The sequence below is a fragment of the Cucumis sativus genome, chromosome 7 (genome assembly GCF_000004075.3).
Source record: "Cucumis sativus cultivar 9930 chromosome 7, Cucumber_9930_V3, whole genome shotgun sequence".
In the NCBI taxonomy this organism is placed as follows: Eukaryota; Viridiplantae; Streptophyta; class Magnoliopsida; order Cucurbitales; family Cucurbitaceae; genus Cucumis; species Cucumis sativus.
In genome coordinates this window covers 16,800,741-16,818,480 of record NC_026661.2, presented here as the reverse complement: position 1 = coordinate 16,818,480, position 17,740 = coordinate 16,800,741, and the positions used below count along the sequence as shown (strand labels likewise).

The 17,740-nt window shown below is 32.7% G+C and overlaps 2 protein-coding genes across 5 annotated transcripts; one reads left to right on the top strand and one right to left on the bottom strand.

Moving 5' to 3' along the window:
* The first annotated feature begins 3,118 nt into the window (after positions 1-3,118).
* On the top strand, positions 3,119-10,035 carry LOC101219353 (U-box domain-containing protein 3). 3 transcript variants are annotated; one of them, XM_031888437.1, is made up of 6 exons: positions 3,119-3,454; positions 5,256-5,343; positions 5,451-5,731; positions 6,629-6,745; positions 6,966-8,837; positions 9,534-10,035. In XM_031888437.1, the coding sequence occupies exons 3-6, from the start codon at positions 5,456-5,458 to the stop codon at positions 9,594-9,596; spliced, it is 2,328 nt and encodes a 775-aa protein (XP_031744297.1). In that variant the 5' UTR covers positions 3,119-3,454; positions 5,256-5,343; positions 5,451-5,455; the 3' UTR covers positions 9,597-10,035. The 3 variants fall into 3 exon arrangements, with proteins under 3 accessions (XP_031744297.1, XP_011659245.1, XP_011659243.1); XM_011660943.2 differs by lacking the exon at positions 5,256-5,343 and having other exon boundaries at positions 5,456-5,731; XM_011660941.2 differs by lacking the exon at positions 5,256-5,343.
* A 552-nt stretch (positions 10,036-10,587) lies between these two features.
* Positions 10,588-16,532, bottom strand: LOC101219114 (GPN-loop GTPase 3). Of its 2 annotated transcripts, none has more exons than XM_004148901.3 (10): positions 16,368-16,532; positions 15,307-15,421; positions 14,738-14,846; positions 14,572-14,653; positions 14,335-14,420; positions 12,687-12,790; positions 12,463-12,593; positions 12,270-12,363; positions 11,498-11,553; positions 10,588-10,815 (listed from the first exon to the last, which is right to left on the bottom strand). In XM_004148901.3, the coding sequence occupies exons 2-10, from the start codon at positions 15,349-15,351 to the stop codon at positions 10,716-10,718; spliced, it is 807 nt and encodes a 268-aa protein (XP_004148949.1). In that variant the 5' UTR covers positions 15,352-15,421; positions 16,368-16,532; the 3' UTR covers positions 10,588-10,715. The 2 variants fall into 2 exon arrangements, with proteins under 2 accessions (XP_004148949.1, XP_011659242.1); XM_011660940.2 differs by having other exon boundaries at positions 15,307-15,499; positions 16,368-16,523.
* Between the last annotated feature and the right edge of the window lie 1,208 nt (positions 16,533-17,740).

Below are 17,740 nucleotides of genomic sequence, written 5' to 3'. Positions count from 1 at the left end.
AGAACTTAAAATATTATTTGGACAATTGAGCTAAGGTTAGTTAGCCAAAAGAAAAATGTAAGTATAAAATGCAATTAGGATGGGATAAAATCAAACATTTGGATTCGAAAATCTATTTTTCTTCTTTTTACTTCTCAATTCATTTCACAAGCTATCAATATCTATTAGTGTTTATAATCTAAGATTTTGCTATTTAATTCATTTGGTTATATTTGAAAATGTTTCTTTCTCAGTCATATTTTATACTTTTTATTGTTTTTCATACCAACTAATCACTTTATTTTTAAGTTTAATTTAACGGTATGGACTACTTTTAAGCTTTATTAAAAGTACAAAAACCAAAATTAAACATTTAAAATTATACACATCAAAACAATATTTTAACCAAATTATTATTGTTGTCGTCGTTGTTATTATTATTACCTAACCAGTTTCAGTAAAAAATAACTTTTAAGACAAAATTTAAGATCTATTAAAAATATAGAAACTAAAAAGACTAAAATTGAACCAACTTCGAAGTATAAAAACAAAGAAGAAAAAATTTAGTTGTACTTAACTTTTGTGTTGCTCAACTATTGTCTAGTAGAAATGTACCCCTTAACACTTTTCTTTTTATATGTGTCTCAAACAAGTTTTTCCTTATCATGTTATTTATGAGTTAAAGCTATTTACGAGTTTAAATTAATTCCAAAATAAAATACAGTCCCATATAGTTAAATTAAATTTAAGTGAGGTTTGGTAGAGACATAAATAATAATTAAAGTTAAGGGAAGAGTAACATGGCATTGGCAAATAAGAGGAACTTTAAAATAAATTGAAGTTCCTATTTAGGGTTAGGCTAGCTTTCAACCATATAAATGTGTAGCCTTTTTATTGCTCCTTCCACATCAAAAAGAAAAAGAAAAAAAAAAAAAAAAACTTCATACCTTATTGAGTTAGATTTGATTGGGTGGATATAATATTATATTATTGTTACCAAATTTCTATATTTAAACTTTTATTCCACTTTTAAATGTTAGAATTTTAGTTTTAGTCTATTTTAAAATTAAGAGTAAAAATGTTAATAAAAGATGAAATGTAGTAAAAGAAATCTACGACAAACGAATAGTATGAACTAAATTTAAGATTTATTGAAAGTTCATAGACTAAAATTAAATATTTGAAAGTATGTGTTCAAAGTATAAGGACCAAAATGATATTTTAAAATAGTTATGTCACCACTTTTAAATTAAACAACTCATTCACGAGTTTAGTTTAGATGGAACATAGACATATTTCAATAAGTTTACCATTAGTAATATTTATCACTCTTTTAAAGATTTGATCAAGTGCATATATATATATATGTGTGTCAATAAATTCAAATATTGTCCTAGCTAGTTTCTTAAATATGAAATTGTGTTGTGTTGTTAAACGAATATAGAGATAAGCAAACAACTGTCCTACAAATTTTACAAAACAAACATAGTTTGTGGAGTTAAACTTAAATTTCTTTGTTAATTTGTATGAATCTTTAATATTTTGAAATTTGTGAATATTCTTGATCTTTAAAAAAAAAAATAGTTGTTATCTTAATTTAAGGAGCATTCAATCTTCAAGAACTCTAACTTTATTATTGGTATTGAATGTAATTCTATTTGTTTTTAACTTACCTAAATACCAGTTAAATCTTCATACAACACAATTTAGCTAAGTTGGGTTGCAATGGCTCTAATGAAGACACGGTATCATCGAGTTCTGTCAATTTTTTATCTACCATCTTAATTTGAAACACATATCTATTTGTAATTAGCCCCAAATCTAATCAATTCCTTCATGTCAACTTTCAAATGTAAACAACACCAATGACAATTTTGAAAATTTTTAGTACTTCCCTAGTGGTTAATTTCCACCCTACCCTTTGGCTTGTAAATGGCATTTTAGTGGTAAAAATGGAGGTATGTTTTGCAAGAAAATTTCAATTATATGGCCCAATTTCAATCCTATGAAACCAAAAAGGAGAGTACACATATTGTTTGCACATAAAGAAAAAGTTGGATTTCCCCATTTAAGTATATATATTTTTAATTACAAAAAATGCACACACTTTATGATCATATGGCTTAATGGTTAGCTTTCTAACCAATACTTCCAACAAATAAATAAAAAGGAAAAAGAACCCTAACTACTTTGTTCACTTTTTTCCATTCAAATATTTGTTTTTGAATCACAATGTTCTAACTTAATTGATACACAACATGAATCAAAAGATCTCTAATCCTTTACTAGGTAGATTGTTGATAGATTTTTAAGCACATAAAGTGTTTGAGTTGGTTGAACTATAAATGGTCGTTGTCGTTTGAGTTTCATTCGTTTGAGTCATGTTTGTTTCAAATCTCAAAATTTAGTCCTCTGTTAAAAGTATAAAGAATAGATTTAAACTAATTAAAGTGTATGAAAAACAATAAAATGATTTTTGTTTTTTCTTTTAAAAAATAAGCACCACCAAATATCAAAATTTAAAATGTTGATGTCTAAATATCAAAGTCTTAATTTTAGGAAAATATCAACAAAATGTCGATATCATGGATATTTCTAAACAAAGATTTTAAAAAGAATTTAAAATTAGTAAATAAACATTTTACTAGTAGAAAATGCTAAAGATATTTAGGAATATAGTAAAATTTTATGATAAAAAAAAATGTGTTATGATTGATAAATTCTAAAATTTTGCTATGTTTATAAATATTTTAGTTCATTTTGCTATATTCGCGTTAGTACTATTTTATTGCTTATTTTGTATGTTTCATACAATTCTTTTATGATATAATAAAAATATCGATTTACAATCCATGTTAATATCAAGTCGATAATTTTTTTAAAGTACAAACAAAGATGAAGGTTGAACTCGAAATTACTTCGTCATCGTACGTATGTAAACGTGTGAATTGAGCTAAACACTGTATCGGAATATAATGGATATTAGAATAGAAAGACAGAAAAAAGAAACGATTAAAGAAAAAGGTGATGAGAAGGGGGGGTATAATGGTAATTTGAGAAGATAATACACGTTTGTGCAGGGCCAGGTGACAATCCATGTCTAATGGAAGCCATTACTTCTCCATCATCCTCCATTAAAAAGAACTCAAAATTAGTTAATCATTGATTCAAACAAAATCCCATTTTCCCATTTCTTTCAATCTTCTATTGCGATTGCCTCCATTCCTTTTTCTTCCTTAACCCTTTTACACCTTTTGGAAACAACCAAAACTCTGCAACCAGGTACCCCACTTGCATCAATTCTCCATTTTCTCCCCTTTTTCTCTCTCTTTCTCGTCTTGGTTTGCTCGCTCAGAGCTGTTCTAGCAAATGGGTGCATGGGATTTCATTTCGTTTTGCTTCTGAGGAGGCTTTTTGTGAAATGGTTTTCCTCTTTGATCCGGTTGTGCCGTGATTCGCCTCTTTGAAGTCGGAGGTAAGATGGGTTGATTGGTGAATTATTCGTTAATCCCTTTTCATGAATGTGGTTATGGTTTTGAATGATGGGGTTTTCTTATTTCATAAATTTGTTGTGGAATGTGGTTTTTCTTTAGTTGGAATACGAGTTTTTGCGCTCTTTTTATGGTTGTGGTGTGGCTTTCTGGGTTTTACTTGGATTTTGGAGTAAGGGGGTTTCTTATTGCGTAATTTTATGTACGAGTGTTGGATTGATGCCTTTGTTCTTTGGGACTAGTTTTTACGGAGACTGTTTAAGTGGACATGGAAATCTCTGTTTATCAAGTGGATGAATATACAATTTTGTTACAATGAAATTCTGTTTCACTCAATGCATATGGTTGGAGTTGGGTATCTGGTGAGTGGAGTTTTTTGAGCTAACTGTTCTCTGATAGTGAAAAGATTGTCCTCGTTATATTCCAGTTTTGCTACTTCGTAGGAAAATATGCGAGAAATCATATCTTTAATCTGAGGGCAGTGAGCATCAATCTCCCAATCACAATTGATTATTGAAAAGTGATGGTTTTTTTACATTATAACAGGCAACATTATGGAAAATAAGACTGGCCCGTTTAACCTTAAATTATAGTTGAATTATTTGGTTCTGCTGTGAAAGAAACCCATTTCGTGGTAATCTATTAGCTGAAGGGCTTTGTTCTATTAGTAAATAAATTTTACTTGTTCTAGAAGTCCTTGGTCCCATTGCTAAAGAACTTCTTTTGCAATGTCTGTTCGAAAGTTGGGGGATGGTAGCTGGATTTTATTTTGGAGCGATCCTATGAAAGTATGATATTTGCTTTTGGGAGATGGTAGACAAAATTGGAGGTTTTCTTAGATGGAATTTCTGTCTTCAAATTGAACTCTTGCACCTTATGGTCTTGCCCATTGAGTTTGGAAATCAACTTATTTCCCATAGGGACAATCTAACTCCAATGAATTAGCACCACTGGAAAAAAATCAGAAAAACCGTCCCTGATGATAGTTCTCTTGGTAAAAACTTAAAATGGATTTGTAAGATCATAGACATTTATTCTTCATATGCAGTCTTCCCACACAGATTTAGCCTTTAGGTCTTGATCTTCAAGTGTTATAATTTTCCAGTAGTCTCTTGTCTTCCTAACAATATTCAGAAACTTTTGTTCAGTATTTTGGGTTGGGGATTCAAGAAGAAACCTAGGATTCTTTGGACGAGTTCTGTTTTTTCCTGGTTGTCAGGAGCCTTGGTGGGACAACAATAGTTTGCATTCTGACGGTAAGCACAAGAGTGAAGAGGAAATTCTTGATACTGTGCTTTCCTTTTTCGTAGTATAACATCTTTTAAATAGAAATTATCTGGATAGTTTTTCTTTGATGGATAAGTTTACATTCTATTTGGATAAGTTTACGTTGTATTTTCTTTCTGTGGACAATTTTGTTTCTAATAAAAAAGAAGAAAATTTTGTGGTTCACACTCTCTCCATTGGGCATCTTTCAACTACTCATTGCTGGTTGCACAAATCTCCTTGCCCTACCATCAGTAGTTGAAGGAATCCAACATTTAATATAAGTTGAAGCTAAAATGTTTCCTATGATAAACTATAAAGCAATTAGGTTCTATGTCCATCTCTAAATTGTTCTATTTTTACGAATATGTGTTATGTTTCTAAGAAGTGGATTGGATTGCTGTTTGCTGGATGGTTCTAGTTGGTTGTACTAAAAAAATGTGTTCATGTTGTTATCTCCTTCTTTTTACTTTTTTTAAACATATTTGTGGTTCACACTCACTATTTTGCAACCCGTAGTACTTACCTCATGGGTGGACTTGGGCATTGAGATCTCGGTTTGAATGGAAGATGAAATCATGAAAATTCACTATCTTCTTTAATTTTGGTATTGATCAAAATCTTGTTTCTGTGAGAAGCTGGTGTTCATGTTTTTTTAAACCAAGATATTGTGTTTATCTATTGCTAATTTTGTCATGTTTTCTCTGAAATCAGGACAGATGGGAACAGCCTCTGTACAATGTCTGACTAACAGTATTTCCAGATTCATTCATCTAGTTTCATGCCACACTACAAAGCCTTTGCCTCTTCCCAAGAAATGCAAAAATCTCGTTGTTGTCTTAAAACTCCTGAAAGTCGTCCTTGATGATGTCATTAGCCTCAAACTCTCTTCAGATGAGTTACTTTACAGTGAATGTGAGTCACTGGATGCAGCTGTAAATGAGGCTCGAGAATTCGTCGAAAACTGGTGTCCCAAGACGAGCAAAATTTGCAGCGTGAGTTCCTTGAGAACCAGCCTTCTTATATTCCAGTTCTTTTTTCATCATCCACTGCATTCTTTGTCAGAGCTGTTAGATTTCAAGAGCTGAAAAATTGTGATAATTTCAAGTAGGGATAAACATGATAGACCGAAAAACTGAGTCAACCGACCAATTTGGTCGGTGTCAATTTGGAAAAGTTCCAAATCGAGAAATTTCAAAAGTTATTGCTTAGTGTTAAACCAACTGACCAACATTTACTCATTGATGGTCGATGTTGGTCTGAACATTTACCAAACCGACCATAATCGGTCAGTCGCAGTTTGTTAAAAAAACCAACTCCGACCGACCAATGATCACCTCTAATTTTCAAGAGTTATTGACATTTTCGGTTAAAATACCATTCTGGTTCCTATACTTTTGAACTTGTTTAGTTTTTGTCCACGCACTCTCAAATGTTCAATTTTAGTTTTGGTACTTTCCATTAATCTTAAATTTAGTCCCTACTCCTAGTTTGTTATTGATTTTTTTCAAAAACTTTATATTAGCTGCATTTTCACTATAAAATTTGGAAACATTTTCGTATATTGTATTTTCTTATATGATGCTAATTATTATTTATTCGATTTTGGTAAAAATTAACTTTGAATGGTTTAATTTATGATTTATTAAAAGTAAAGGAATTAAAATTGGACAAACTCTTAAGTGTAGGGACTAAAGTGGTATTTTAACCCACATTCTCCAGCCCATTTTTCAATTGTTTTTTCTAATAATATGTCATTTTTATAGAAAATTAAGTAGGAAGTAAAATATATGGTAGTTTGAGTTTGGTATTATAATTGTCCTTTTCTGGCAGGGGTAGAGCCTTTTACTTCTGGAGTTAATAATTTTTGCTTTGTTTTGTACGGATCTTAGGCTTTGAAATGTGATCCACTACTTATAAAAATTCAAAGCTCTTCACAAGTGATCTGTGAGATCATTTGGAAGTTGTCGGAATCAGTATCATGCAGCTCAAGTCTAAGTGCTGTTCAGGTATGTATAAATTTGGAAACTTTTATGCCACATTTTATGTTATTTTTCTTTTGTTTTTTTTTTCTAAATAACTACGCTGTTTGGAGTATAAAACGCTTAACTCAAACCTATTTTTCTCTTATTTTGAAACGTAAGGAGTTCTCTTGTTTTTTATGCATCTTTTATTGTAGTTTTCTGCTTATTTGACAAGAATGATAATGGCATCTAATGAACTGTCCAGAAATGTCTTGAAGGCCTGCAATCATTGAAGCAAGAAAGAATATCTGACTCTATAGAAGAGGCTCTGATTAGTCAACGAAGTGGCATTGGCCCAAACTCCGAACATCTTCTAAAACTGATCGAAGCACTTCATTTGACGTCAAATCAAGAACTTCTGAAAGAGACTATAGCTGTTGAAAAGGAGAGAATCAATGCTGCACGCAACAATGCGAAGGAGGAACTACATCACATCAACCAGATTATGGATCTAATTATCCGTATACGAGATTGGATGGTTAGAAAGGACTACTTCCATGGGATAAATGGAGTATCGGTTCCTTCTTATTTTCGTTGCCCATTGTCATTGGAGCTGATGCTTGACCCAGTAATTGTGGCATCTGGCCAAACTTATGACAGGTCCTCCATTCAAAAGTGGATCGATAGCGGATTGAACATTTGCCCCAACACTCATCAGATGCTCACACATACAAATCTCATTTCCAACCATACTGTTAAAGCCATGATATTGAGTTGGTGCGATGAAAACAAATTGAACTTTTCCAGTTTATCGTCATTGGTTCAGTTGTCTCAGCAGAATCTGAATCGAAGTGATAGCTTTCATTATTCTGTACATGGTAGTAATTCAACTGCAGGCTCATCCCCTGAAGTTGAAAAGGGTTCTGACAAGCAAAATGGGGATGTTTTTACCTGTTTAGTTGGGGAAAATTCCAATGAAGGTCGGAGGAACGGAACAGAAAAGTTCGATCAGCCCTCCCCTCAGCAATCTTATATCTACAGCAGGAGTGTATCAGCCTCCAGTGCCTTCTCTAGCATTGATTACATTCCATCAGCATTTAATGAATTGTTGAAGGTATCTAATAAACATGAATATATAAAGGAATTATCTGGAGAAATCACATCAGAGCATCCTGCTAAATCTCATAGTGAACCATCAGGGTTTACTTCATCATTAGGAGATGGACAACTACAGGCTTGCAAAACAGAAACAAACATGGTGGAGAATGGAAACAGTAATGGTAGAATGGATAGTTTAATTCCAGTTGAATCCGAATCTGATAACTTATCCGGAGATTTGCACATCAAGAAATTAATTGCAGACCTTAAGAGCCAAAGAGATGAAGTTCAAATGAAGGCTGCAGAAGAATTGAGACTTCTCGCCAAGGACAATGTAGAGAATCGTGTTATAATAGGTCAATGTGGGGCAATAGGCCCCTTACTTTCGCTTTTATATTCAGAAGGAAAGCTGATACAAGAGCATGCTGTGACAGCTCTGTTAAACCTGTCAATTGACGAGAATAATAAAGCTATGATTGCAGAAGCAGGAGCTATCGAACCACTTATTCATGTTTTGAAAACTGGAAGCTCTGCTGCTAAAGAAAATTCCGCAGCTTCTTTATTCAGTCTCTCTGTATTAGAAGAATACAAGGCTAAAATCGGTCGGTCTGGGGCAATTAGAGCCTTGGTGGAACTCTTAGGTGTGGGTACTCTGAGGGGAAAGAAAGATGCGGCTACTGCTTTGTTCAACTTATCTATTTTTCATGAAAATAAGGCTCGTATAGTTCAAGCGGGTGCTGTTAAGTACCTTGTTGAGCTTCTAGACACTGCCACAGGCATGGTTGACAAGGCTGCTGCTCTTCTTGCTAACTTATCAACAATTTCAGAGGGACGATTGGCAATTGCACGGGAAGGTGGTATCCCCTTGTTGGTAGAAATTGTTGAAACTGGAACTATGAGAGGAAAGGAAAATGCTGCATCTATTCTGTTGCAACTATGCCTTCATAGTAACAAGTTTTGCATATTGGTTCTCCAAGAAGGAGCCGTCCCACCCCTTGTCGCCTTATCTCAGTCTGGCACACCTAGAGCAAAAGAGAAGGTAGCATTTATCAATTCTTTGATTTCAGGAAGCTGTTTTCGCAGCCCTTTGCTTTTAGTACCATGAAACATATCAAGATTAAAGCTAACCTATGATATTTGTTTACTTCATTTTTTGAAATCCCCTTTCCCTACTCTGTTCTTAAAATATCTCATTTCAAATTGAGGGGTCCTATTCAATGATCATTACTTCAAAAAGGGAAAAAGATCATCCCATGAGTATGCATGGCCTCACTACCTGTATGAAGCATGCATCTTCGCTCAGTGAGTAGGTCAAAGCCTTTTTTTCAAATGTATGAAGTTTGAAAGAATTTTTTAGTCCAATTACGAACGGAGATTTGAACATCTAAACTTTAGGTCCGAAATTGATTTATTACTATGTTGATTGAAATTGATTTATTACTATGTTGATTGAAATTGATTTATTACTATGTTGATTTTGACAATTTCTACCAACAATGGGATACCCCAAAAGGTACCGACATTAAATCTCTCCATCAAAAGGTAGACTGCATTATTTAAGAGGGTAAATGCAGATTTTTGTCTCTTATCGAACTCAACAGTGATGAAATATATTGAGATTCTTGATTGATCTATTACTTAGTAAGAAACTTGACCAATTATATTATGTCAGTACCCGAAAACGTCACAAAGAAAGTGTTGAGAGAGAAGAGTTAACATTTCTTGTATATTGCAGGCGCAACAGTTGCTGAGTCATTTTCGGAATCAAAGAGATGGAACCACAGGGAAAGGAAAATAGTAGGAAGAGAACTTTCTGAAGTCATAATCAATATTGAAGGGTATAATCTGCATCAGTTTCTTCTCAAATAATTGTGTACAAGAGGCTTAAATTCTTTAGTTATGAATTATATCTTTGATGTTTATGTGCATCAGGTTCTTTATTTTTTCCTCCCTAACATTCAAAGTGAGGAATGGATTGTAAATGTAGGATTTCTACTTCTTCATATCTTTTTCTTTTTGTCTTTTTTGCTGGAATCTAGAGTTGTAGGTTCTGGATTCTGTTTTGGTTTGAGCTTGGCCAGAACATAGCATGGACAGTTTTCCATTGTGGATTTAGGCTGTATGTTACTGGTTCTGTTGTGAGCGTTGGTTGTACATATAATGTAGATATATTGTGGACTCCCACTTCAATTTGCAGTAGCATTATTTATTTATATGAACCCTCATGTTCACCGAAAGTCTTGCCTTCAACAACTTCACCAAAAATGTATCACTAGTTTCTTTCTTTTCTTGGTGTACTAGTTAATAGTCTTAATTCAAATTCGTCCAACTGACACTTTTATGTTTCTGAGAACAAAAGATTTCGGATTTAAATCACCTCAAATAAGATCAAGTACAACTTAATAAGGTCTTTTAAAAAAAATTTAATAAGACCTTTTAAAAAAATTAAAATCAAGTTGTACTTAATAAGATTTTTTTAAAAAAATAGTAACCTTTAAGCTATTGGACATTTTTGTTATCTTCAACAGTAGTTTCCTTTGTATAAAAAAAAAAAAGAAAAAACCAATTGTAAGCTTAATTCAATTAACCATCACATCTTTAGATCTTAAGAAGTTTTGTTATATTATTGTCTAATTTTAGCTTTTATATTATCAAGTTTCGACAAATCTCAAAGTAAATTTAGCTTAAAATAATTGAGATGTCTTTAAGTTTTAAGTTGAAAGTTTGATCCCTGATACATCTATAATTATTTTAAGAAAACACTAGAAATAAAAAGAGAGAAAGAGATATGTACCAAAAGTTTATTGACATTTGTATATATTTAGTTGAAACTCAAAAGGTTCAAACACATTTGGATCTTTTTGTGCACATATAAGCATAAAAAACAAAAAGAGTTGAATTGAGAAGGAAATGGAATTTAGTCATCGTCTTCGTCTGGATCAAAATCCTTAATCTTCACATCTGCATCTTCACCGTACTGAATGCAGTTATCAATTTGAGCCAGCACGTACCTTATACTGTTCAAATAAGCAAAATATCAATCAGCATTTTCCTTCTTAAACAATCTGACACGAAATCCAATTCATCTAGCCAAAGTGAGCTTAGTGATTAGAACAAAATATGTTTGAGAAATTACCAAAATATTCCACAAACTTCAACCATTAAATCACCCGCAATAAGTCAGAAATGCACAAACTCAACTATGAAAATACACGAACTGAGCTATACGTACGAACAAGCAAATAGAAGACAAAGTGCAAAAATTAAATGCTCAAATCCAACTAAAATGATTATCTAATGTGATTTTAAGAACAAATATTCACAATAATAGTTTCGTTGAACTGAAACTATAATTCTTCTAACTAGCCACAAAGCGGCCATAAAATGGAAACTTGACTAATCAAGATTATTAGTTTCACCATGTTCAATTTGGTTTGCTAAAACTGTTTAAAAGCGACTCACTTACCCATGTAAAGAAAACAAACTTTTTAGTTACGACAAGAAATACTTATAAAATTAAACTAAGAAACTATTAGATATTGTTGTTTCTCATGAATCTACAGTTCAAATATCAGAAAACTCTTTGTATCAGGCATTACTTGTTTCGTTATGATAATCCACTCATATGTGGAAAAGATATACCACTTAAACGTCAAACTTAATGAGCAGGAGAACTGAGTGCACGCTAAAGAAGAGTACCTGCTTTCTTTCCTCAAGTCAAGTGGCACAAAACTCACCATGTTATATTCGTCCACCTAAAATAAAAAACAATATATGTAAATAAACACATAACCAACTTTCTCATTCAAGGTTATTGCAAAAGAACGTAATTGAAGATGTTAAATAAACGAGTGTATTTTTTAGAATCTTTGCAAATACTATGATTTAGAATAACATCTTCTATAATTATTTTATTTATCACTAAAACTCAAGTAGTTCAACGCAAGACTCAGCAAAATCCTTTTTACTTGCAGTTTGACGAAACAGATAATAACAAAAACTCAGAGCACAGGGGATCAGGCAGTTGGACAATCATGAGATTTATGGCTTCGTTAAGGATTTCTGAAAAATAACATTGCAAGATTGTATCTACCAAACATGTTTATTCATGGAAATATCTCACTTGATACAGACCCATAGTATAGTCACATCATGACAAATCTAAAAAATGAGTTAGAGATCATACAAGTACTCAAAAACGTTTGCATGACAAAAAATTAAAATTGGTGTAACCATAGATAGTTTAATCCATACTTCTGTAGGAAATCATGGTACAAGAAAAAATAAAATAAAATACAATAATGAAAGAAAGAAGAACAGAGAGAGAGAATGAAAAAAGTAACAATAAACTTCATTAAGATTCTATTCATAAACCTTCAATAATGTTATGTTGTAGCCAGCAAGCAAAACTTCTCAACCATGCACCAGAAACTTTAGTAATGTATTTAAAAAAAAAGTGTAAGCAACTCACCAGTTCAATTAGAGCTTTATTTAGCTTTGAAAATTGTGGAGCCATACGTTGATTCAACTCTGACAACAAAACTTGAGGCTCCGGATTTAAGAAGCTAGAGTTTTCAAAAAGAACGTCTAAAGCATTAGAGTTATAAACAATGAAGATAAAGCTGAATGGAAAAATCACTGCAGATATTGATGGCGATACATACTCTTCAATATCCCTTTTCTTGGTAACAAGATCCATTTTGGAGAGGATGTTAATATGCGGTAATTCAAGTTGAACCATTGCTGAGAGAGATGCCATACAACCACTAATAAACTTTGTGATGTCTGTCATGAACTGATAAATAGCGCAATCTGTAACTATACGTGTAAAGAATAGACCACAACATTTTTGGGGGTGATAAGAAAGAAAGACCTTGAAATTACAAACCTGAGAATCCAGCAGATACACAGCACAGACATTGAAATTCTTTCTCTTTAAATGCTCCACAAAGTTTTTAAGAACCGGAACATGAGAAAAGAGCTCTATCTGACCTACATTATGATCGAAAAGAAAAATATTCAATATGCAATTTCAACTCAAAAACAAAAAAGTTATGTTTCTCTTCAAATAGTACCTTCAGTAGGTAAGAACTAAGATCTGTCCAAGAATAATAACAATACAAATCATACGGAACATTGTCCTACAAGGCAAAACTGATTTACATGTAAAATGTACTGATTCTTAGACTTACAATTTTGTATTTTCTATTCCAAATTTTATTGTAGCCAATTATTTTGCATATACATTGAGTATTTATATGTGAAGCAGTAAGCACTTCTACTTCAGTGACAAAGCATTTCTCACAAAGAAAGCTTTTACATGTAGATTCAAGCAGTTTATCATGGTTAGCTTCTTCGTGGAATATTACTCTAAAAGAAGCTTGATCTCTGTTAAACCCCCAATTTTGCATACTTATAAAAGAAGGGGCAAGAGAGAAAATATACTCGTGACTGTTCCAGAAGAGACAAATTGAGAGAGGAGAAAAGGCAGGTCCCACTTGACTGTTAGTATAAATAAGGAATGTTCTGGGATTGTTACCCTAGGTCTCTTTTTAGGTAAAAGCTGCTAAAGGCTTTTAGGGAGAGGATTCCAGCCTTCTGGAGCTGGGCACTGTTTGTTTGTTTTCCTTATTTTCCTTTAAACTCTTCCTTGCTGGATTTCTCATGTTATGTTGTGGACCGGATAATATTGCCCTGTCAATATATCAAACAGAGTATTTTCTCTGTTTTATTTTCTTGTTATTGTTGTGTGGGAGTTTTTCTGAGTTTCAGGACAAGGTATCTTAACAAATTGGGTATCATAGCCATAACATCCTGGGGTGACCCGGTCTACGGCACAGAAATAAACGGAGGAGAGGTTAGAAATGAATGAGAAGGACATCAGAGAACTGAAAGATTTCATTCTGGGGTTGTCCAAAAGTGTCAGAACGGCTGGAAGAAGAACTGAGAGAAAACAGTGTTAGTCACCTACAGGAAGAATCAGGAATGTCGGAGATTGTTAAGATACATAGGCTTGTAAGAAGTGAGATTTTTACGGGTAAAATCCTAATTTAAAGTTTTAGTTTCTTGTTAAAAAAAATTGAACCAAAAGTTAACAGAGAGTTGGGGTGCCAATCTGTTGCAAAAATTATGCTCTCTTGAAAGAATAAATGTGAAAGTTTAGCTTACCTTTAACCTCTTTAGTACTTATCAAGGGAATGTTTTTTCAGTTGTTTTTTAAAGAACCTGGGATGTCAGTCTCGTTACCCTACAATGACATTGAACGCCAAACAAGGAAGCAAAGGTGTGCAACCCAAAATAACCTACTGAGCAAGAGAATACCTGACAGACGGGGACTTAAAAACAAGCAAAACTCCAAGAGGAAAGTCAACAGAAACTAGCTAGGACGAGAGTGGAATCTAAAAGTCGAAATTTAAAGCAGCAAGGGTATTTTATTGGCATAGGTTTTGAAGAGATCTTTTATCATCCTGCAAATTGTAGCCATCTGTCTTCTTAAACAATACATGCAAGTGCACAGACTAGAGAGTGTCGCAAACCTGGGCAGTCAAAAACTAAATAATCATCGTCCATGTAATTGTTCAATTCTTCTGTCAACCAATCATCTAGATTTTCTTCAAGATGTCTGATTATAAAATTAAGGACATTCCAAGTTTTGAAAAAACACACACTCTTTAAACCTTCATCCACAACTTCAGAAATAAAAAGAAACGTTCTTATAATTTATAATGACTGAATCCTCAACTTCAGGGAATAGCATAATCACTCAAGGATACTCCATGCAGTATAAAAGGCCACCATTAGGGCCAAGCCCAAGCTCCTCCATGACATCCTCCAACGAAATAAGCTCCCTAATATCTGTAAGCATGAAATATAAATCACTTACGTCGGATGAATTGATCAATTGAATACACAAGATCATCAAACATAATGTGCACCTACCCATGGCTACAGGATAGTCAAAATTTTCAGCAGCAGGATCAAGATTCACAACATGCATGGTTCGGCCAACTGTCTCACAGTGTTGGTACAAGCTAGAGCAGTAAGTTGACTGATTCAGGTAAAAAAGTCACTGAAGTTAATTAAAATCGATTAAAATTTTAGATTTCCAATTAAGACTAGAATCAACTTCTGTACTCTCAAACATGGTTTGCAGTCAAAATCAATTAATGAATATGGAAAAAGACATTATTTTCTGGGAAAGACAGCCACATTTTCATTAAGAAACAACTACTGATTAAACATACAATAATGAAGTTCTATGTTTCTGAATTCATTTAGTAGCATGTAAACAGATAATACTCCAAATGAAAGGATACAGCAGACCTTAGTAGTTTGATTGCTATACATGACACGTCAAATAGATAAAAAAATGTAACAAGATATCCATGAAAACGTTATATACTAAATTCTAGGGTCAAACATGAAAAGGAGACAGATTTGCTATATTATCATACAGCGGAATACAGTAAAAAGATATGAACAGTTGAACAAAGAACTTAATCTTTCACCTTTCCACTTCCGGCAGGACCAATAACTAGCTGTGCATATCCCATGGCAGCTTTCAAGTTGTCTCACAAGTTTAAACCAGACAAAGACAGGAGATGATCCGCAATGATGCAATAACTGCAACAACAATATATGCAGAACACCAAACACCCACCGCGAATAGCAAATTCAGTAAGTCAGAGTGGGCCATAAACACTGTAAAGACAGAAGCAAGATTGGTAAAATAAAAAAACAAACAAACAAGCGATTACATACATCATTATAGGAGCGGGAAAAACCTCCATTTCAATTCATGAAGAAAAAAATAAATAAAACGAGAGACTTATCATAAACGGAGCATGCCGGCAAAGCTAACCAAATGTTCAAAAACTGGTAGCAGCTCAATTGCCAAAAAGTTCAATGGAAAAGACGTTTGAAACTGAATCATTCAGCTAAATGATATCCCTCAAATCAATGAGAAACAAGATACATATGCCAAAAGAAACCAACAATTAAAAAACCAGCAAGGATAACAAATGAGATTTCACACACACGAAGACACAAGAACAGAGGCAGCCCCTAAACGAAATCAACAAAAAGAAACACTGCCCCAAAGAAAAATATACCACACCCAAATTTCCCCGAAAATAACTGTTCTTCTAATTAGTTTCTCTCTAATTAAAAAAAGTTCCTGAAAATGCATCTTCAAATGCAAAATCCTTCACTGATTCGTGCAGACAATCTCTCAATAGAAACCAGTATTCCCCAGAAAGATGAATTAACAAGAATTCATTTCAAACCGCCAGAAAGAAAATTTGTTCTTAAACGAAAAGGAGTTAATAAAAATTACACCCAAAAAAAGCCCAGTTTAGCCACAAAATAAACTGGGTTTATTCCCACTACACAAAATGGTACGAAGAAGCCGAAAACCCTTCCAATTGAAACTTCAAACAGAGGCTACAACAGTGAGAAAGAGTAACAAGTTTGAGGAAGAAAGAGAAAGCATATGCAAATTCAAACATTAAGAAATGGAGAAAAACAAAAAGAATCTGGGATTTTCAGGGAAAATCAGAGGAAATCTCACCGAGAGAACTGAAGAAGATGGAAACCCTTAAACCCTTAAAGCTTGATCATAAGATGGGTAAATGCAGAAGAGAAAAAGAGCGGGAGAAGAAGAGAAGACGACGGCGAAAAAAGAAAGAGGAGAAATTGGAGTTTTTGTTCAACGCGGACATGAAAGAAGACTTCAAATATATGGTTCAATTATACTAAATAGCAAATAGCCCCTCAATGTTTAGGGATGTTTGAATTATGCCCCTAAATTTTCTTCTTTCTTTTAATTTATTATTTATTTACTTGCTAGTTTTTTAAACAACTTACAACCCCTCAACTAGTTTTACGTGAAAAATTGATCTACCTGCCTTATAAAATAAAAATTGATCTATTTGACTCCATAAAAAATTTTACGAGAAAATTTGATATATCTGACTCTATAAAATATTTTTAAAGGTGATCGACCATTTTGAATTGAATTTATTATCTTTTTTATTTTATATTGATTAATATGTGAATTGGAGTTAAAAGTTGAGTTGTGTTTATGTTGTAAATTTTATTTTTAACTATGAACTATATTTTTAATGTGTATAAATTAATGTAGTAGTTTCCTGGGCAAAAAATGATTATAATAAATATGAATTGAAATAAACAAAACATGTGTAGTGGAGAAAGTGAAAGTATAACTTTGTTTAGATTAGGGACGTAATTAAATATATTCGAAGTTTAAGGGCATGTTAATAATTTAATCGAATCATAAGAACTCACTCAAAAAGCAACGGCTATGAAATAGTTGCAAATTTAACAATTAAATTTAAATAATTAGAGTTGAGTTGAAATTTAGAGTCTTTATCTAATAAGTTATGAAATAAAAATTATTTCAACAAATCGTATAATTATTGCGGTAAGTTTGAACCCAACTAACATTTGTATGTTCTTAATAAGATTTTTTTTTTCAAAAAAGAAAGAAAAAAAGTTTGAACCGAAAGGGATAAATCCAAAGAAAACAGCTTGACAAATCAGAAATTATGGGAAAAAAAAAGAGACCATTGGACTTCGGATCAATTCTATCTAGGGGTCTCAAGTAACCGATAGACTTAAAAGCTCTAATAAAAAATTATAGAGTCATATGTGTTATTTCATAAAACAAGTTGAGACACATACATTTATCTAAAACATTCATTAATATGAAAATTTAAAGCAATCATTAATATGAAGTTTGCATAAGTTGGTCCAAGACACTTATTAATCAAACCGTGTAATGTGGAAAATAATATCGTTAGTGATTAAAATAGTGTTGTTAGGTGCAAGGCTAAATAAATATGTTTTTGGAATATATTATTAAATATGAAACCTTCAAATGACTTTCAAGGCTTCGTAATCAATAGACTACTTTTTTGGATG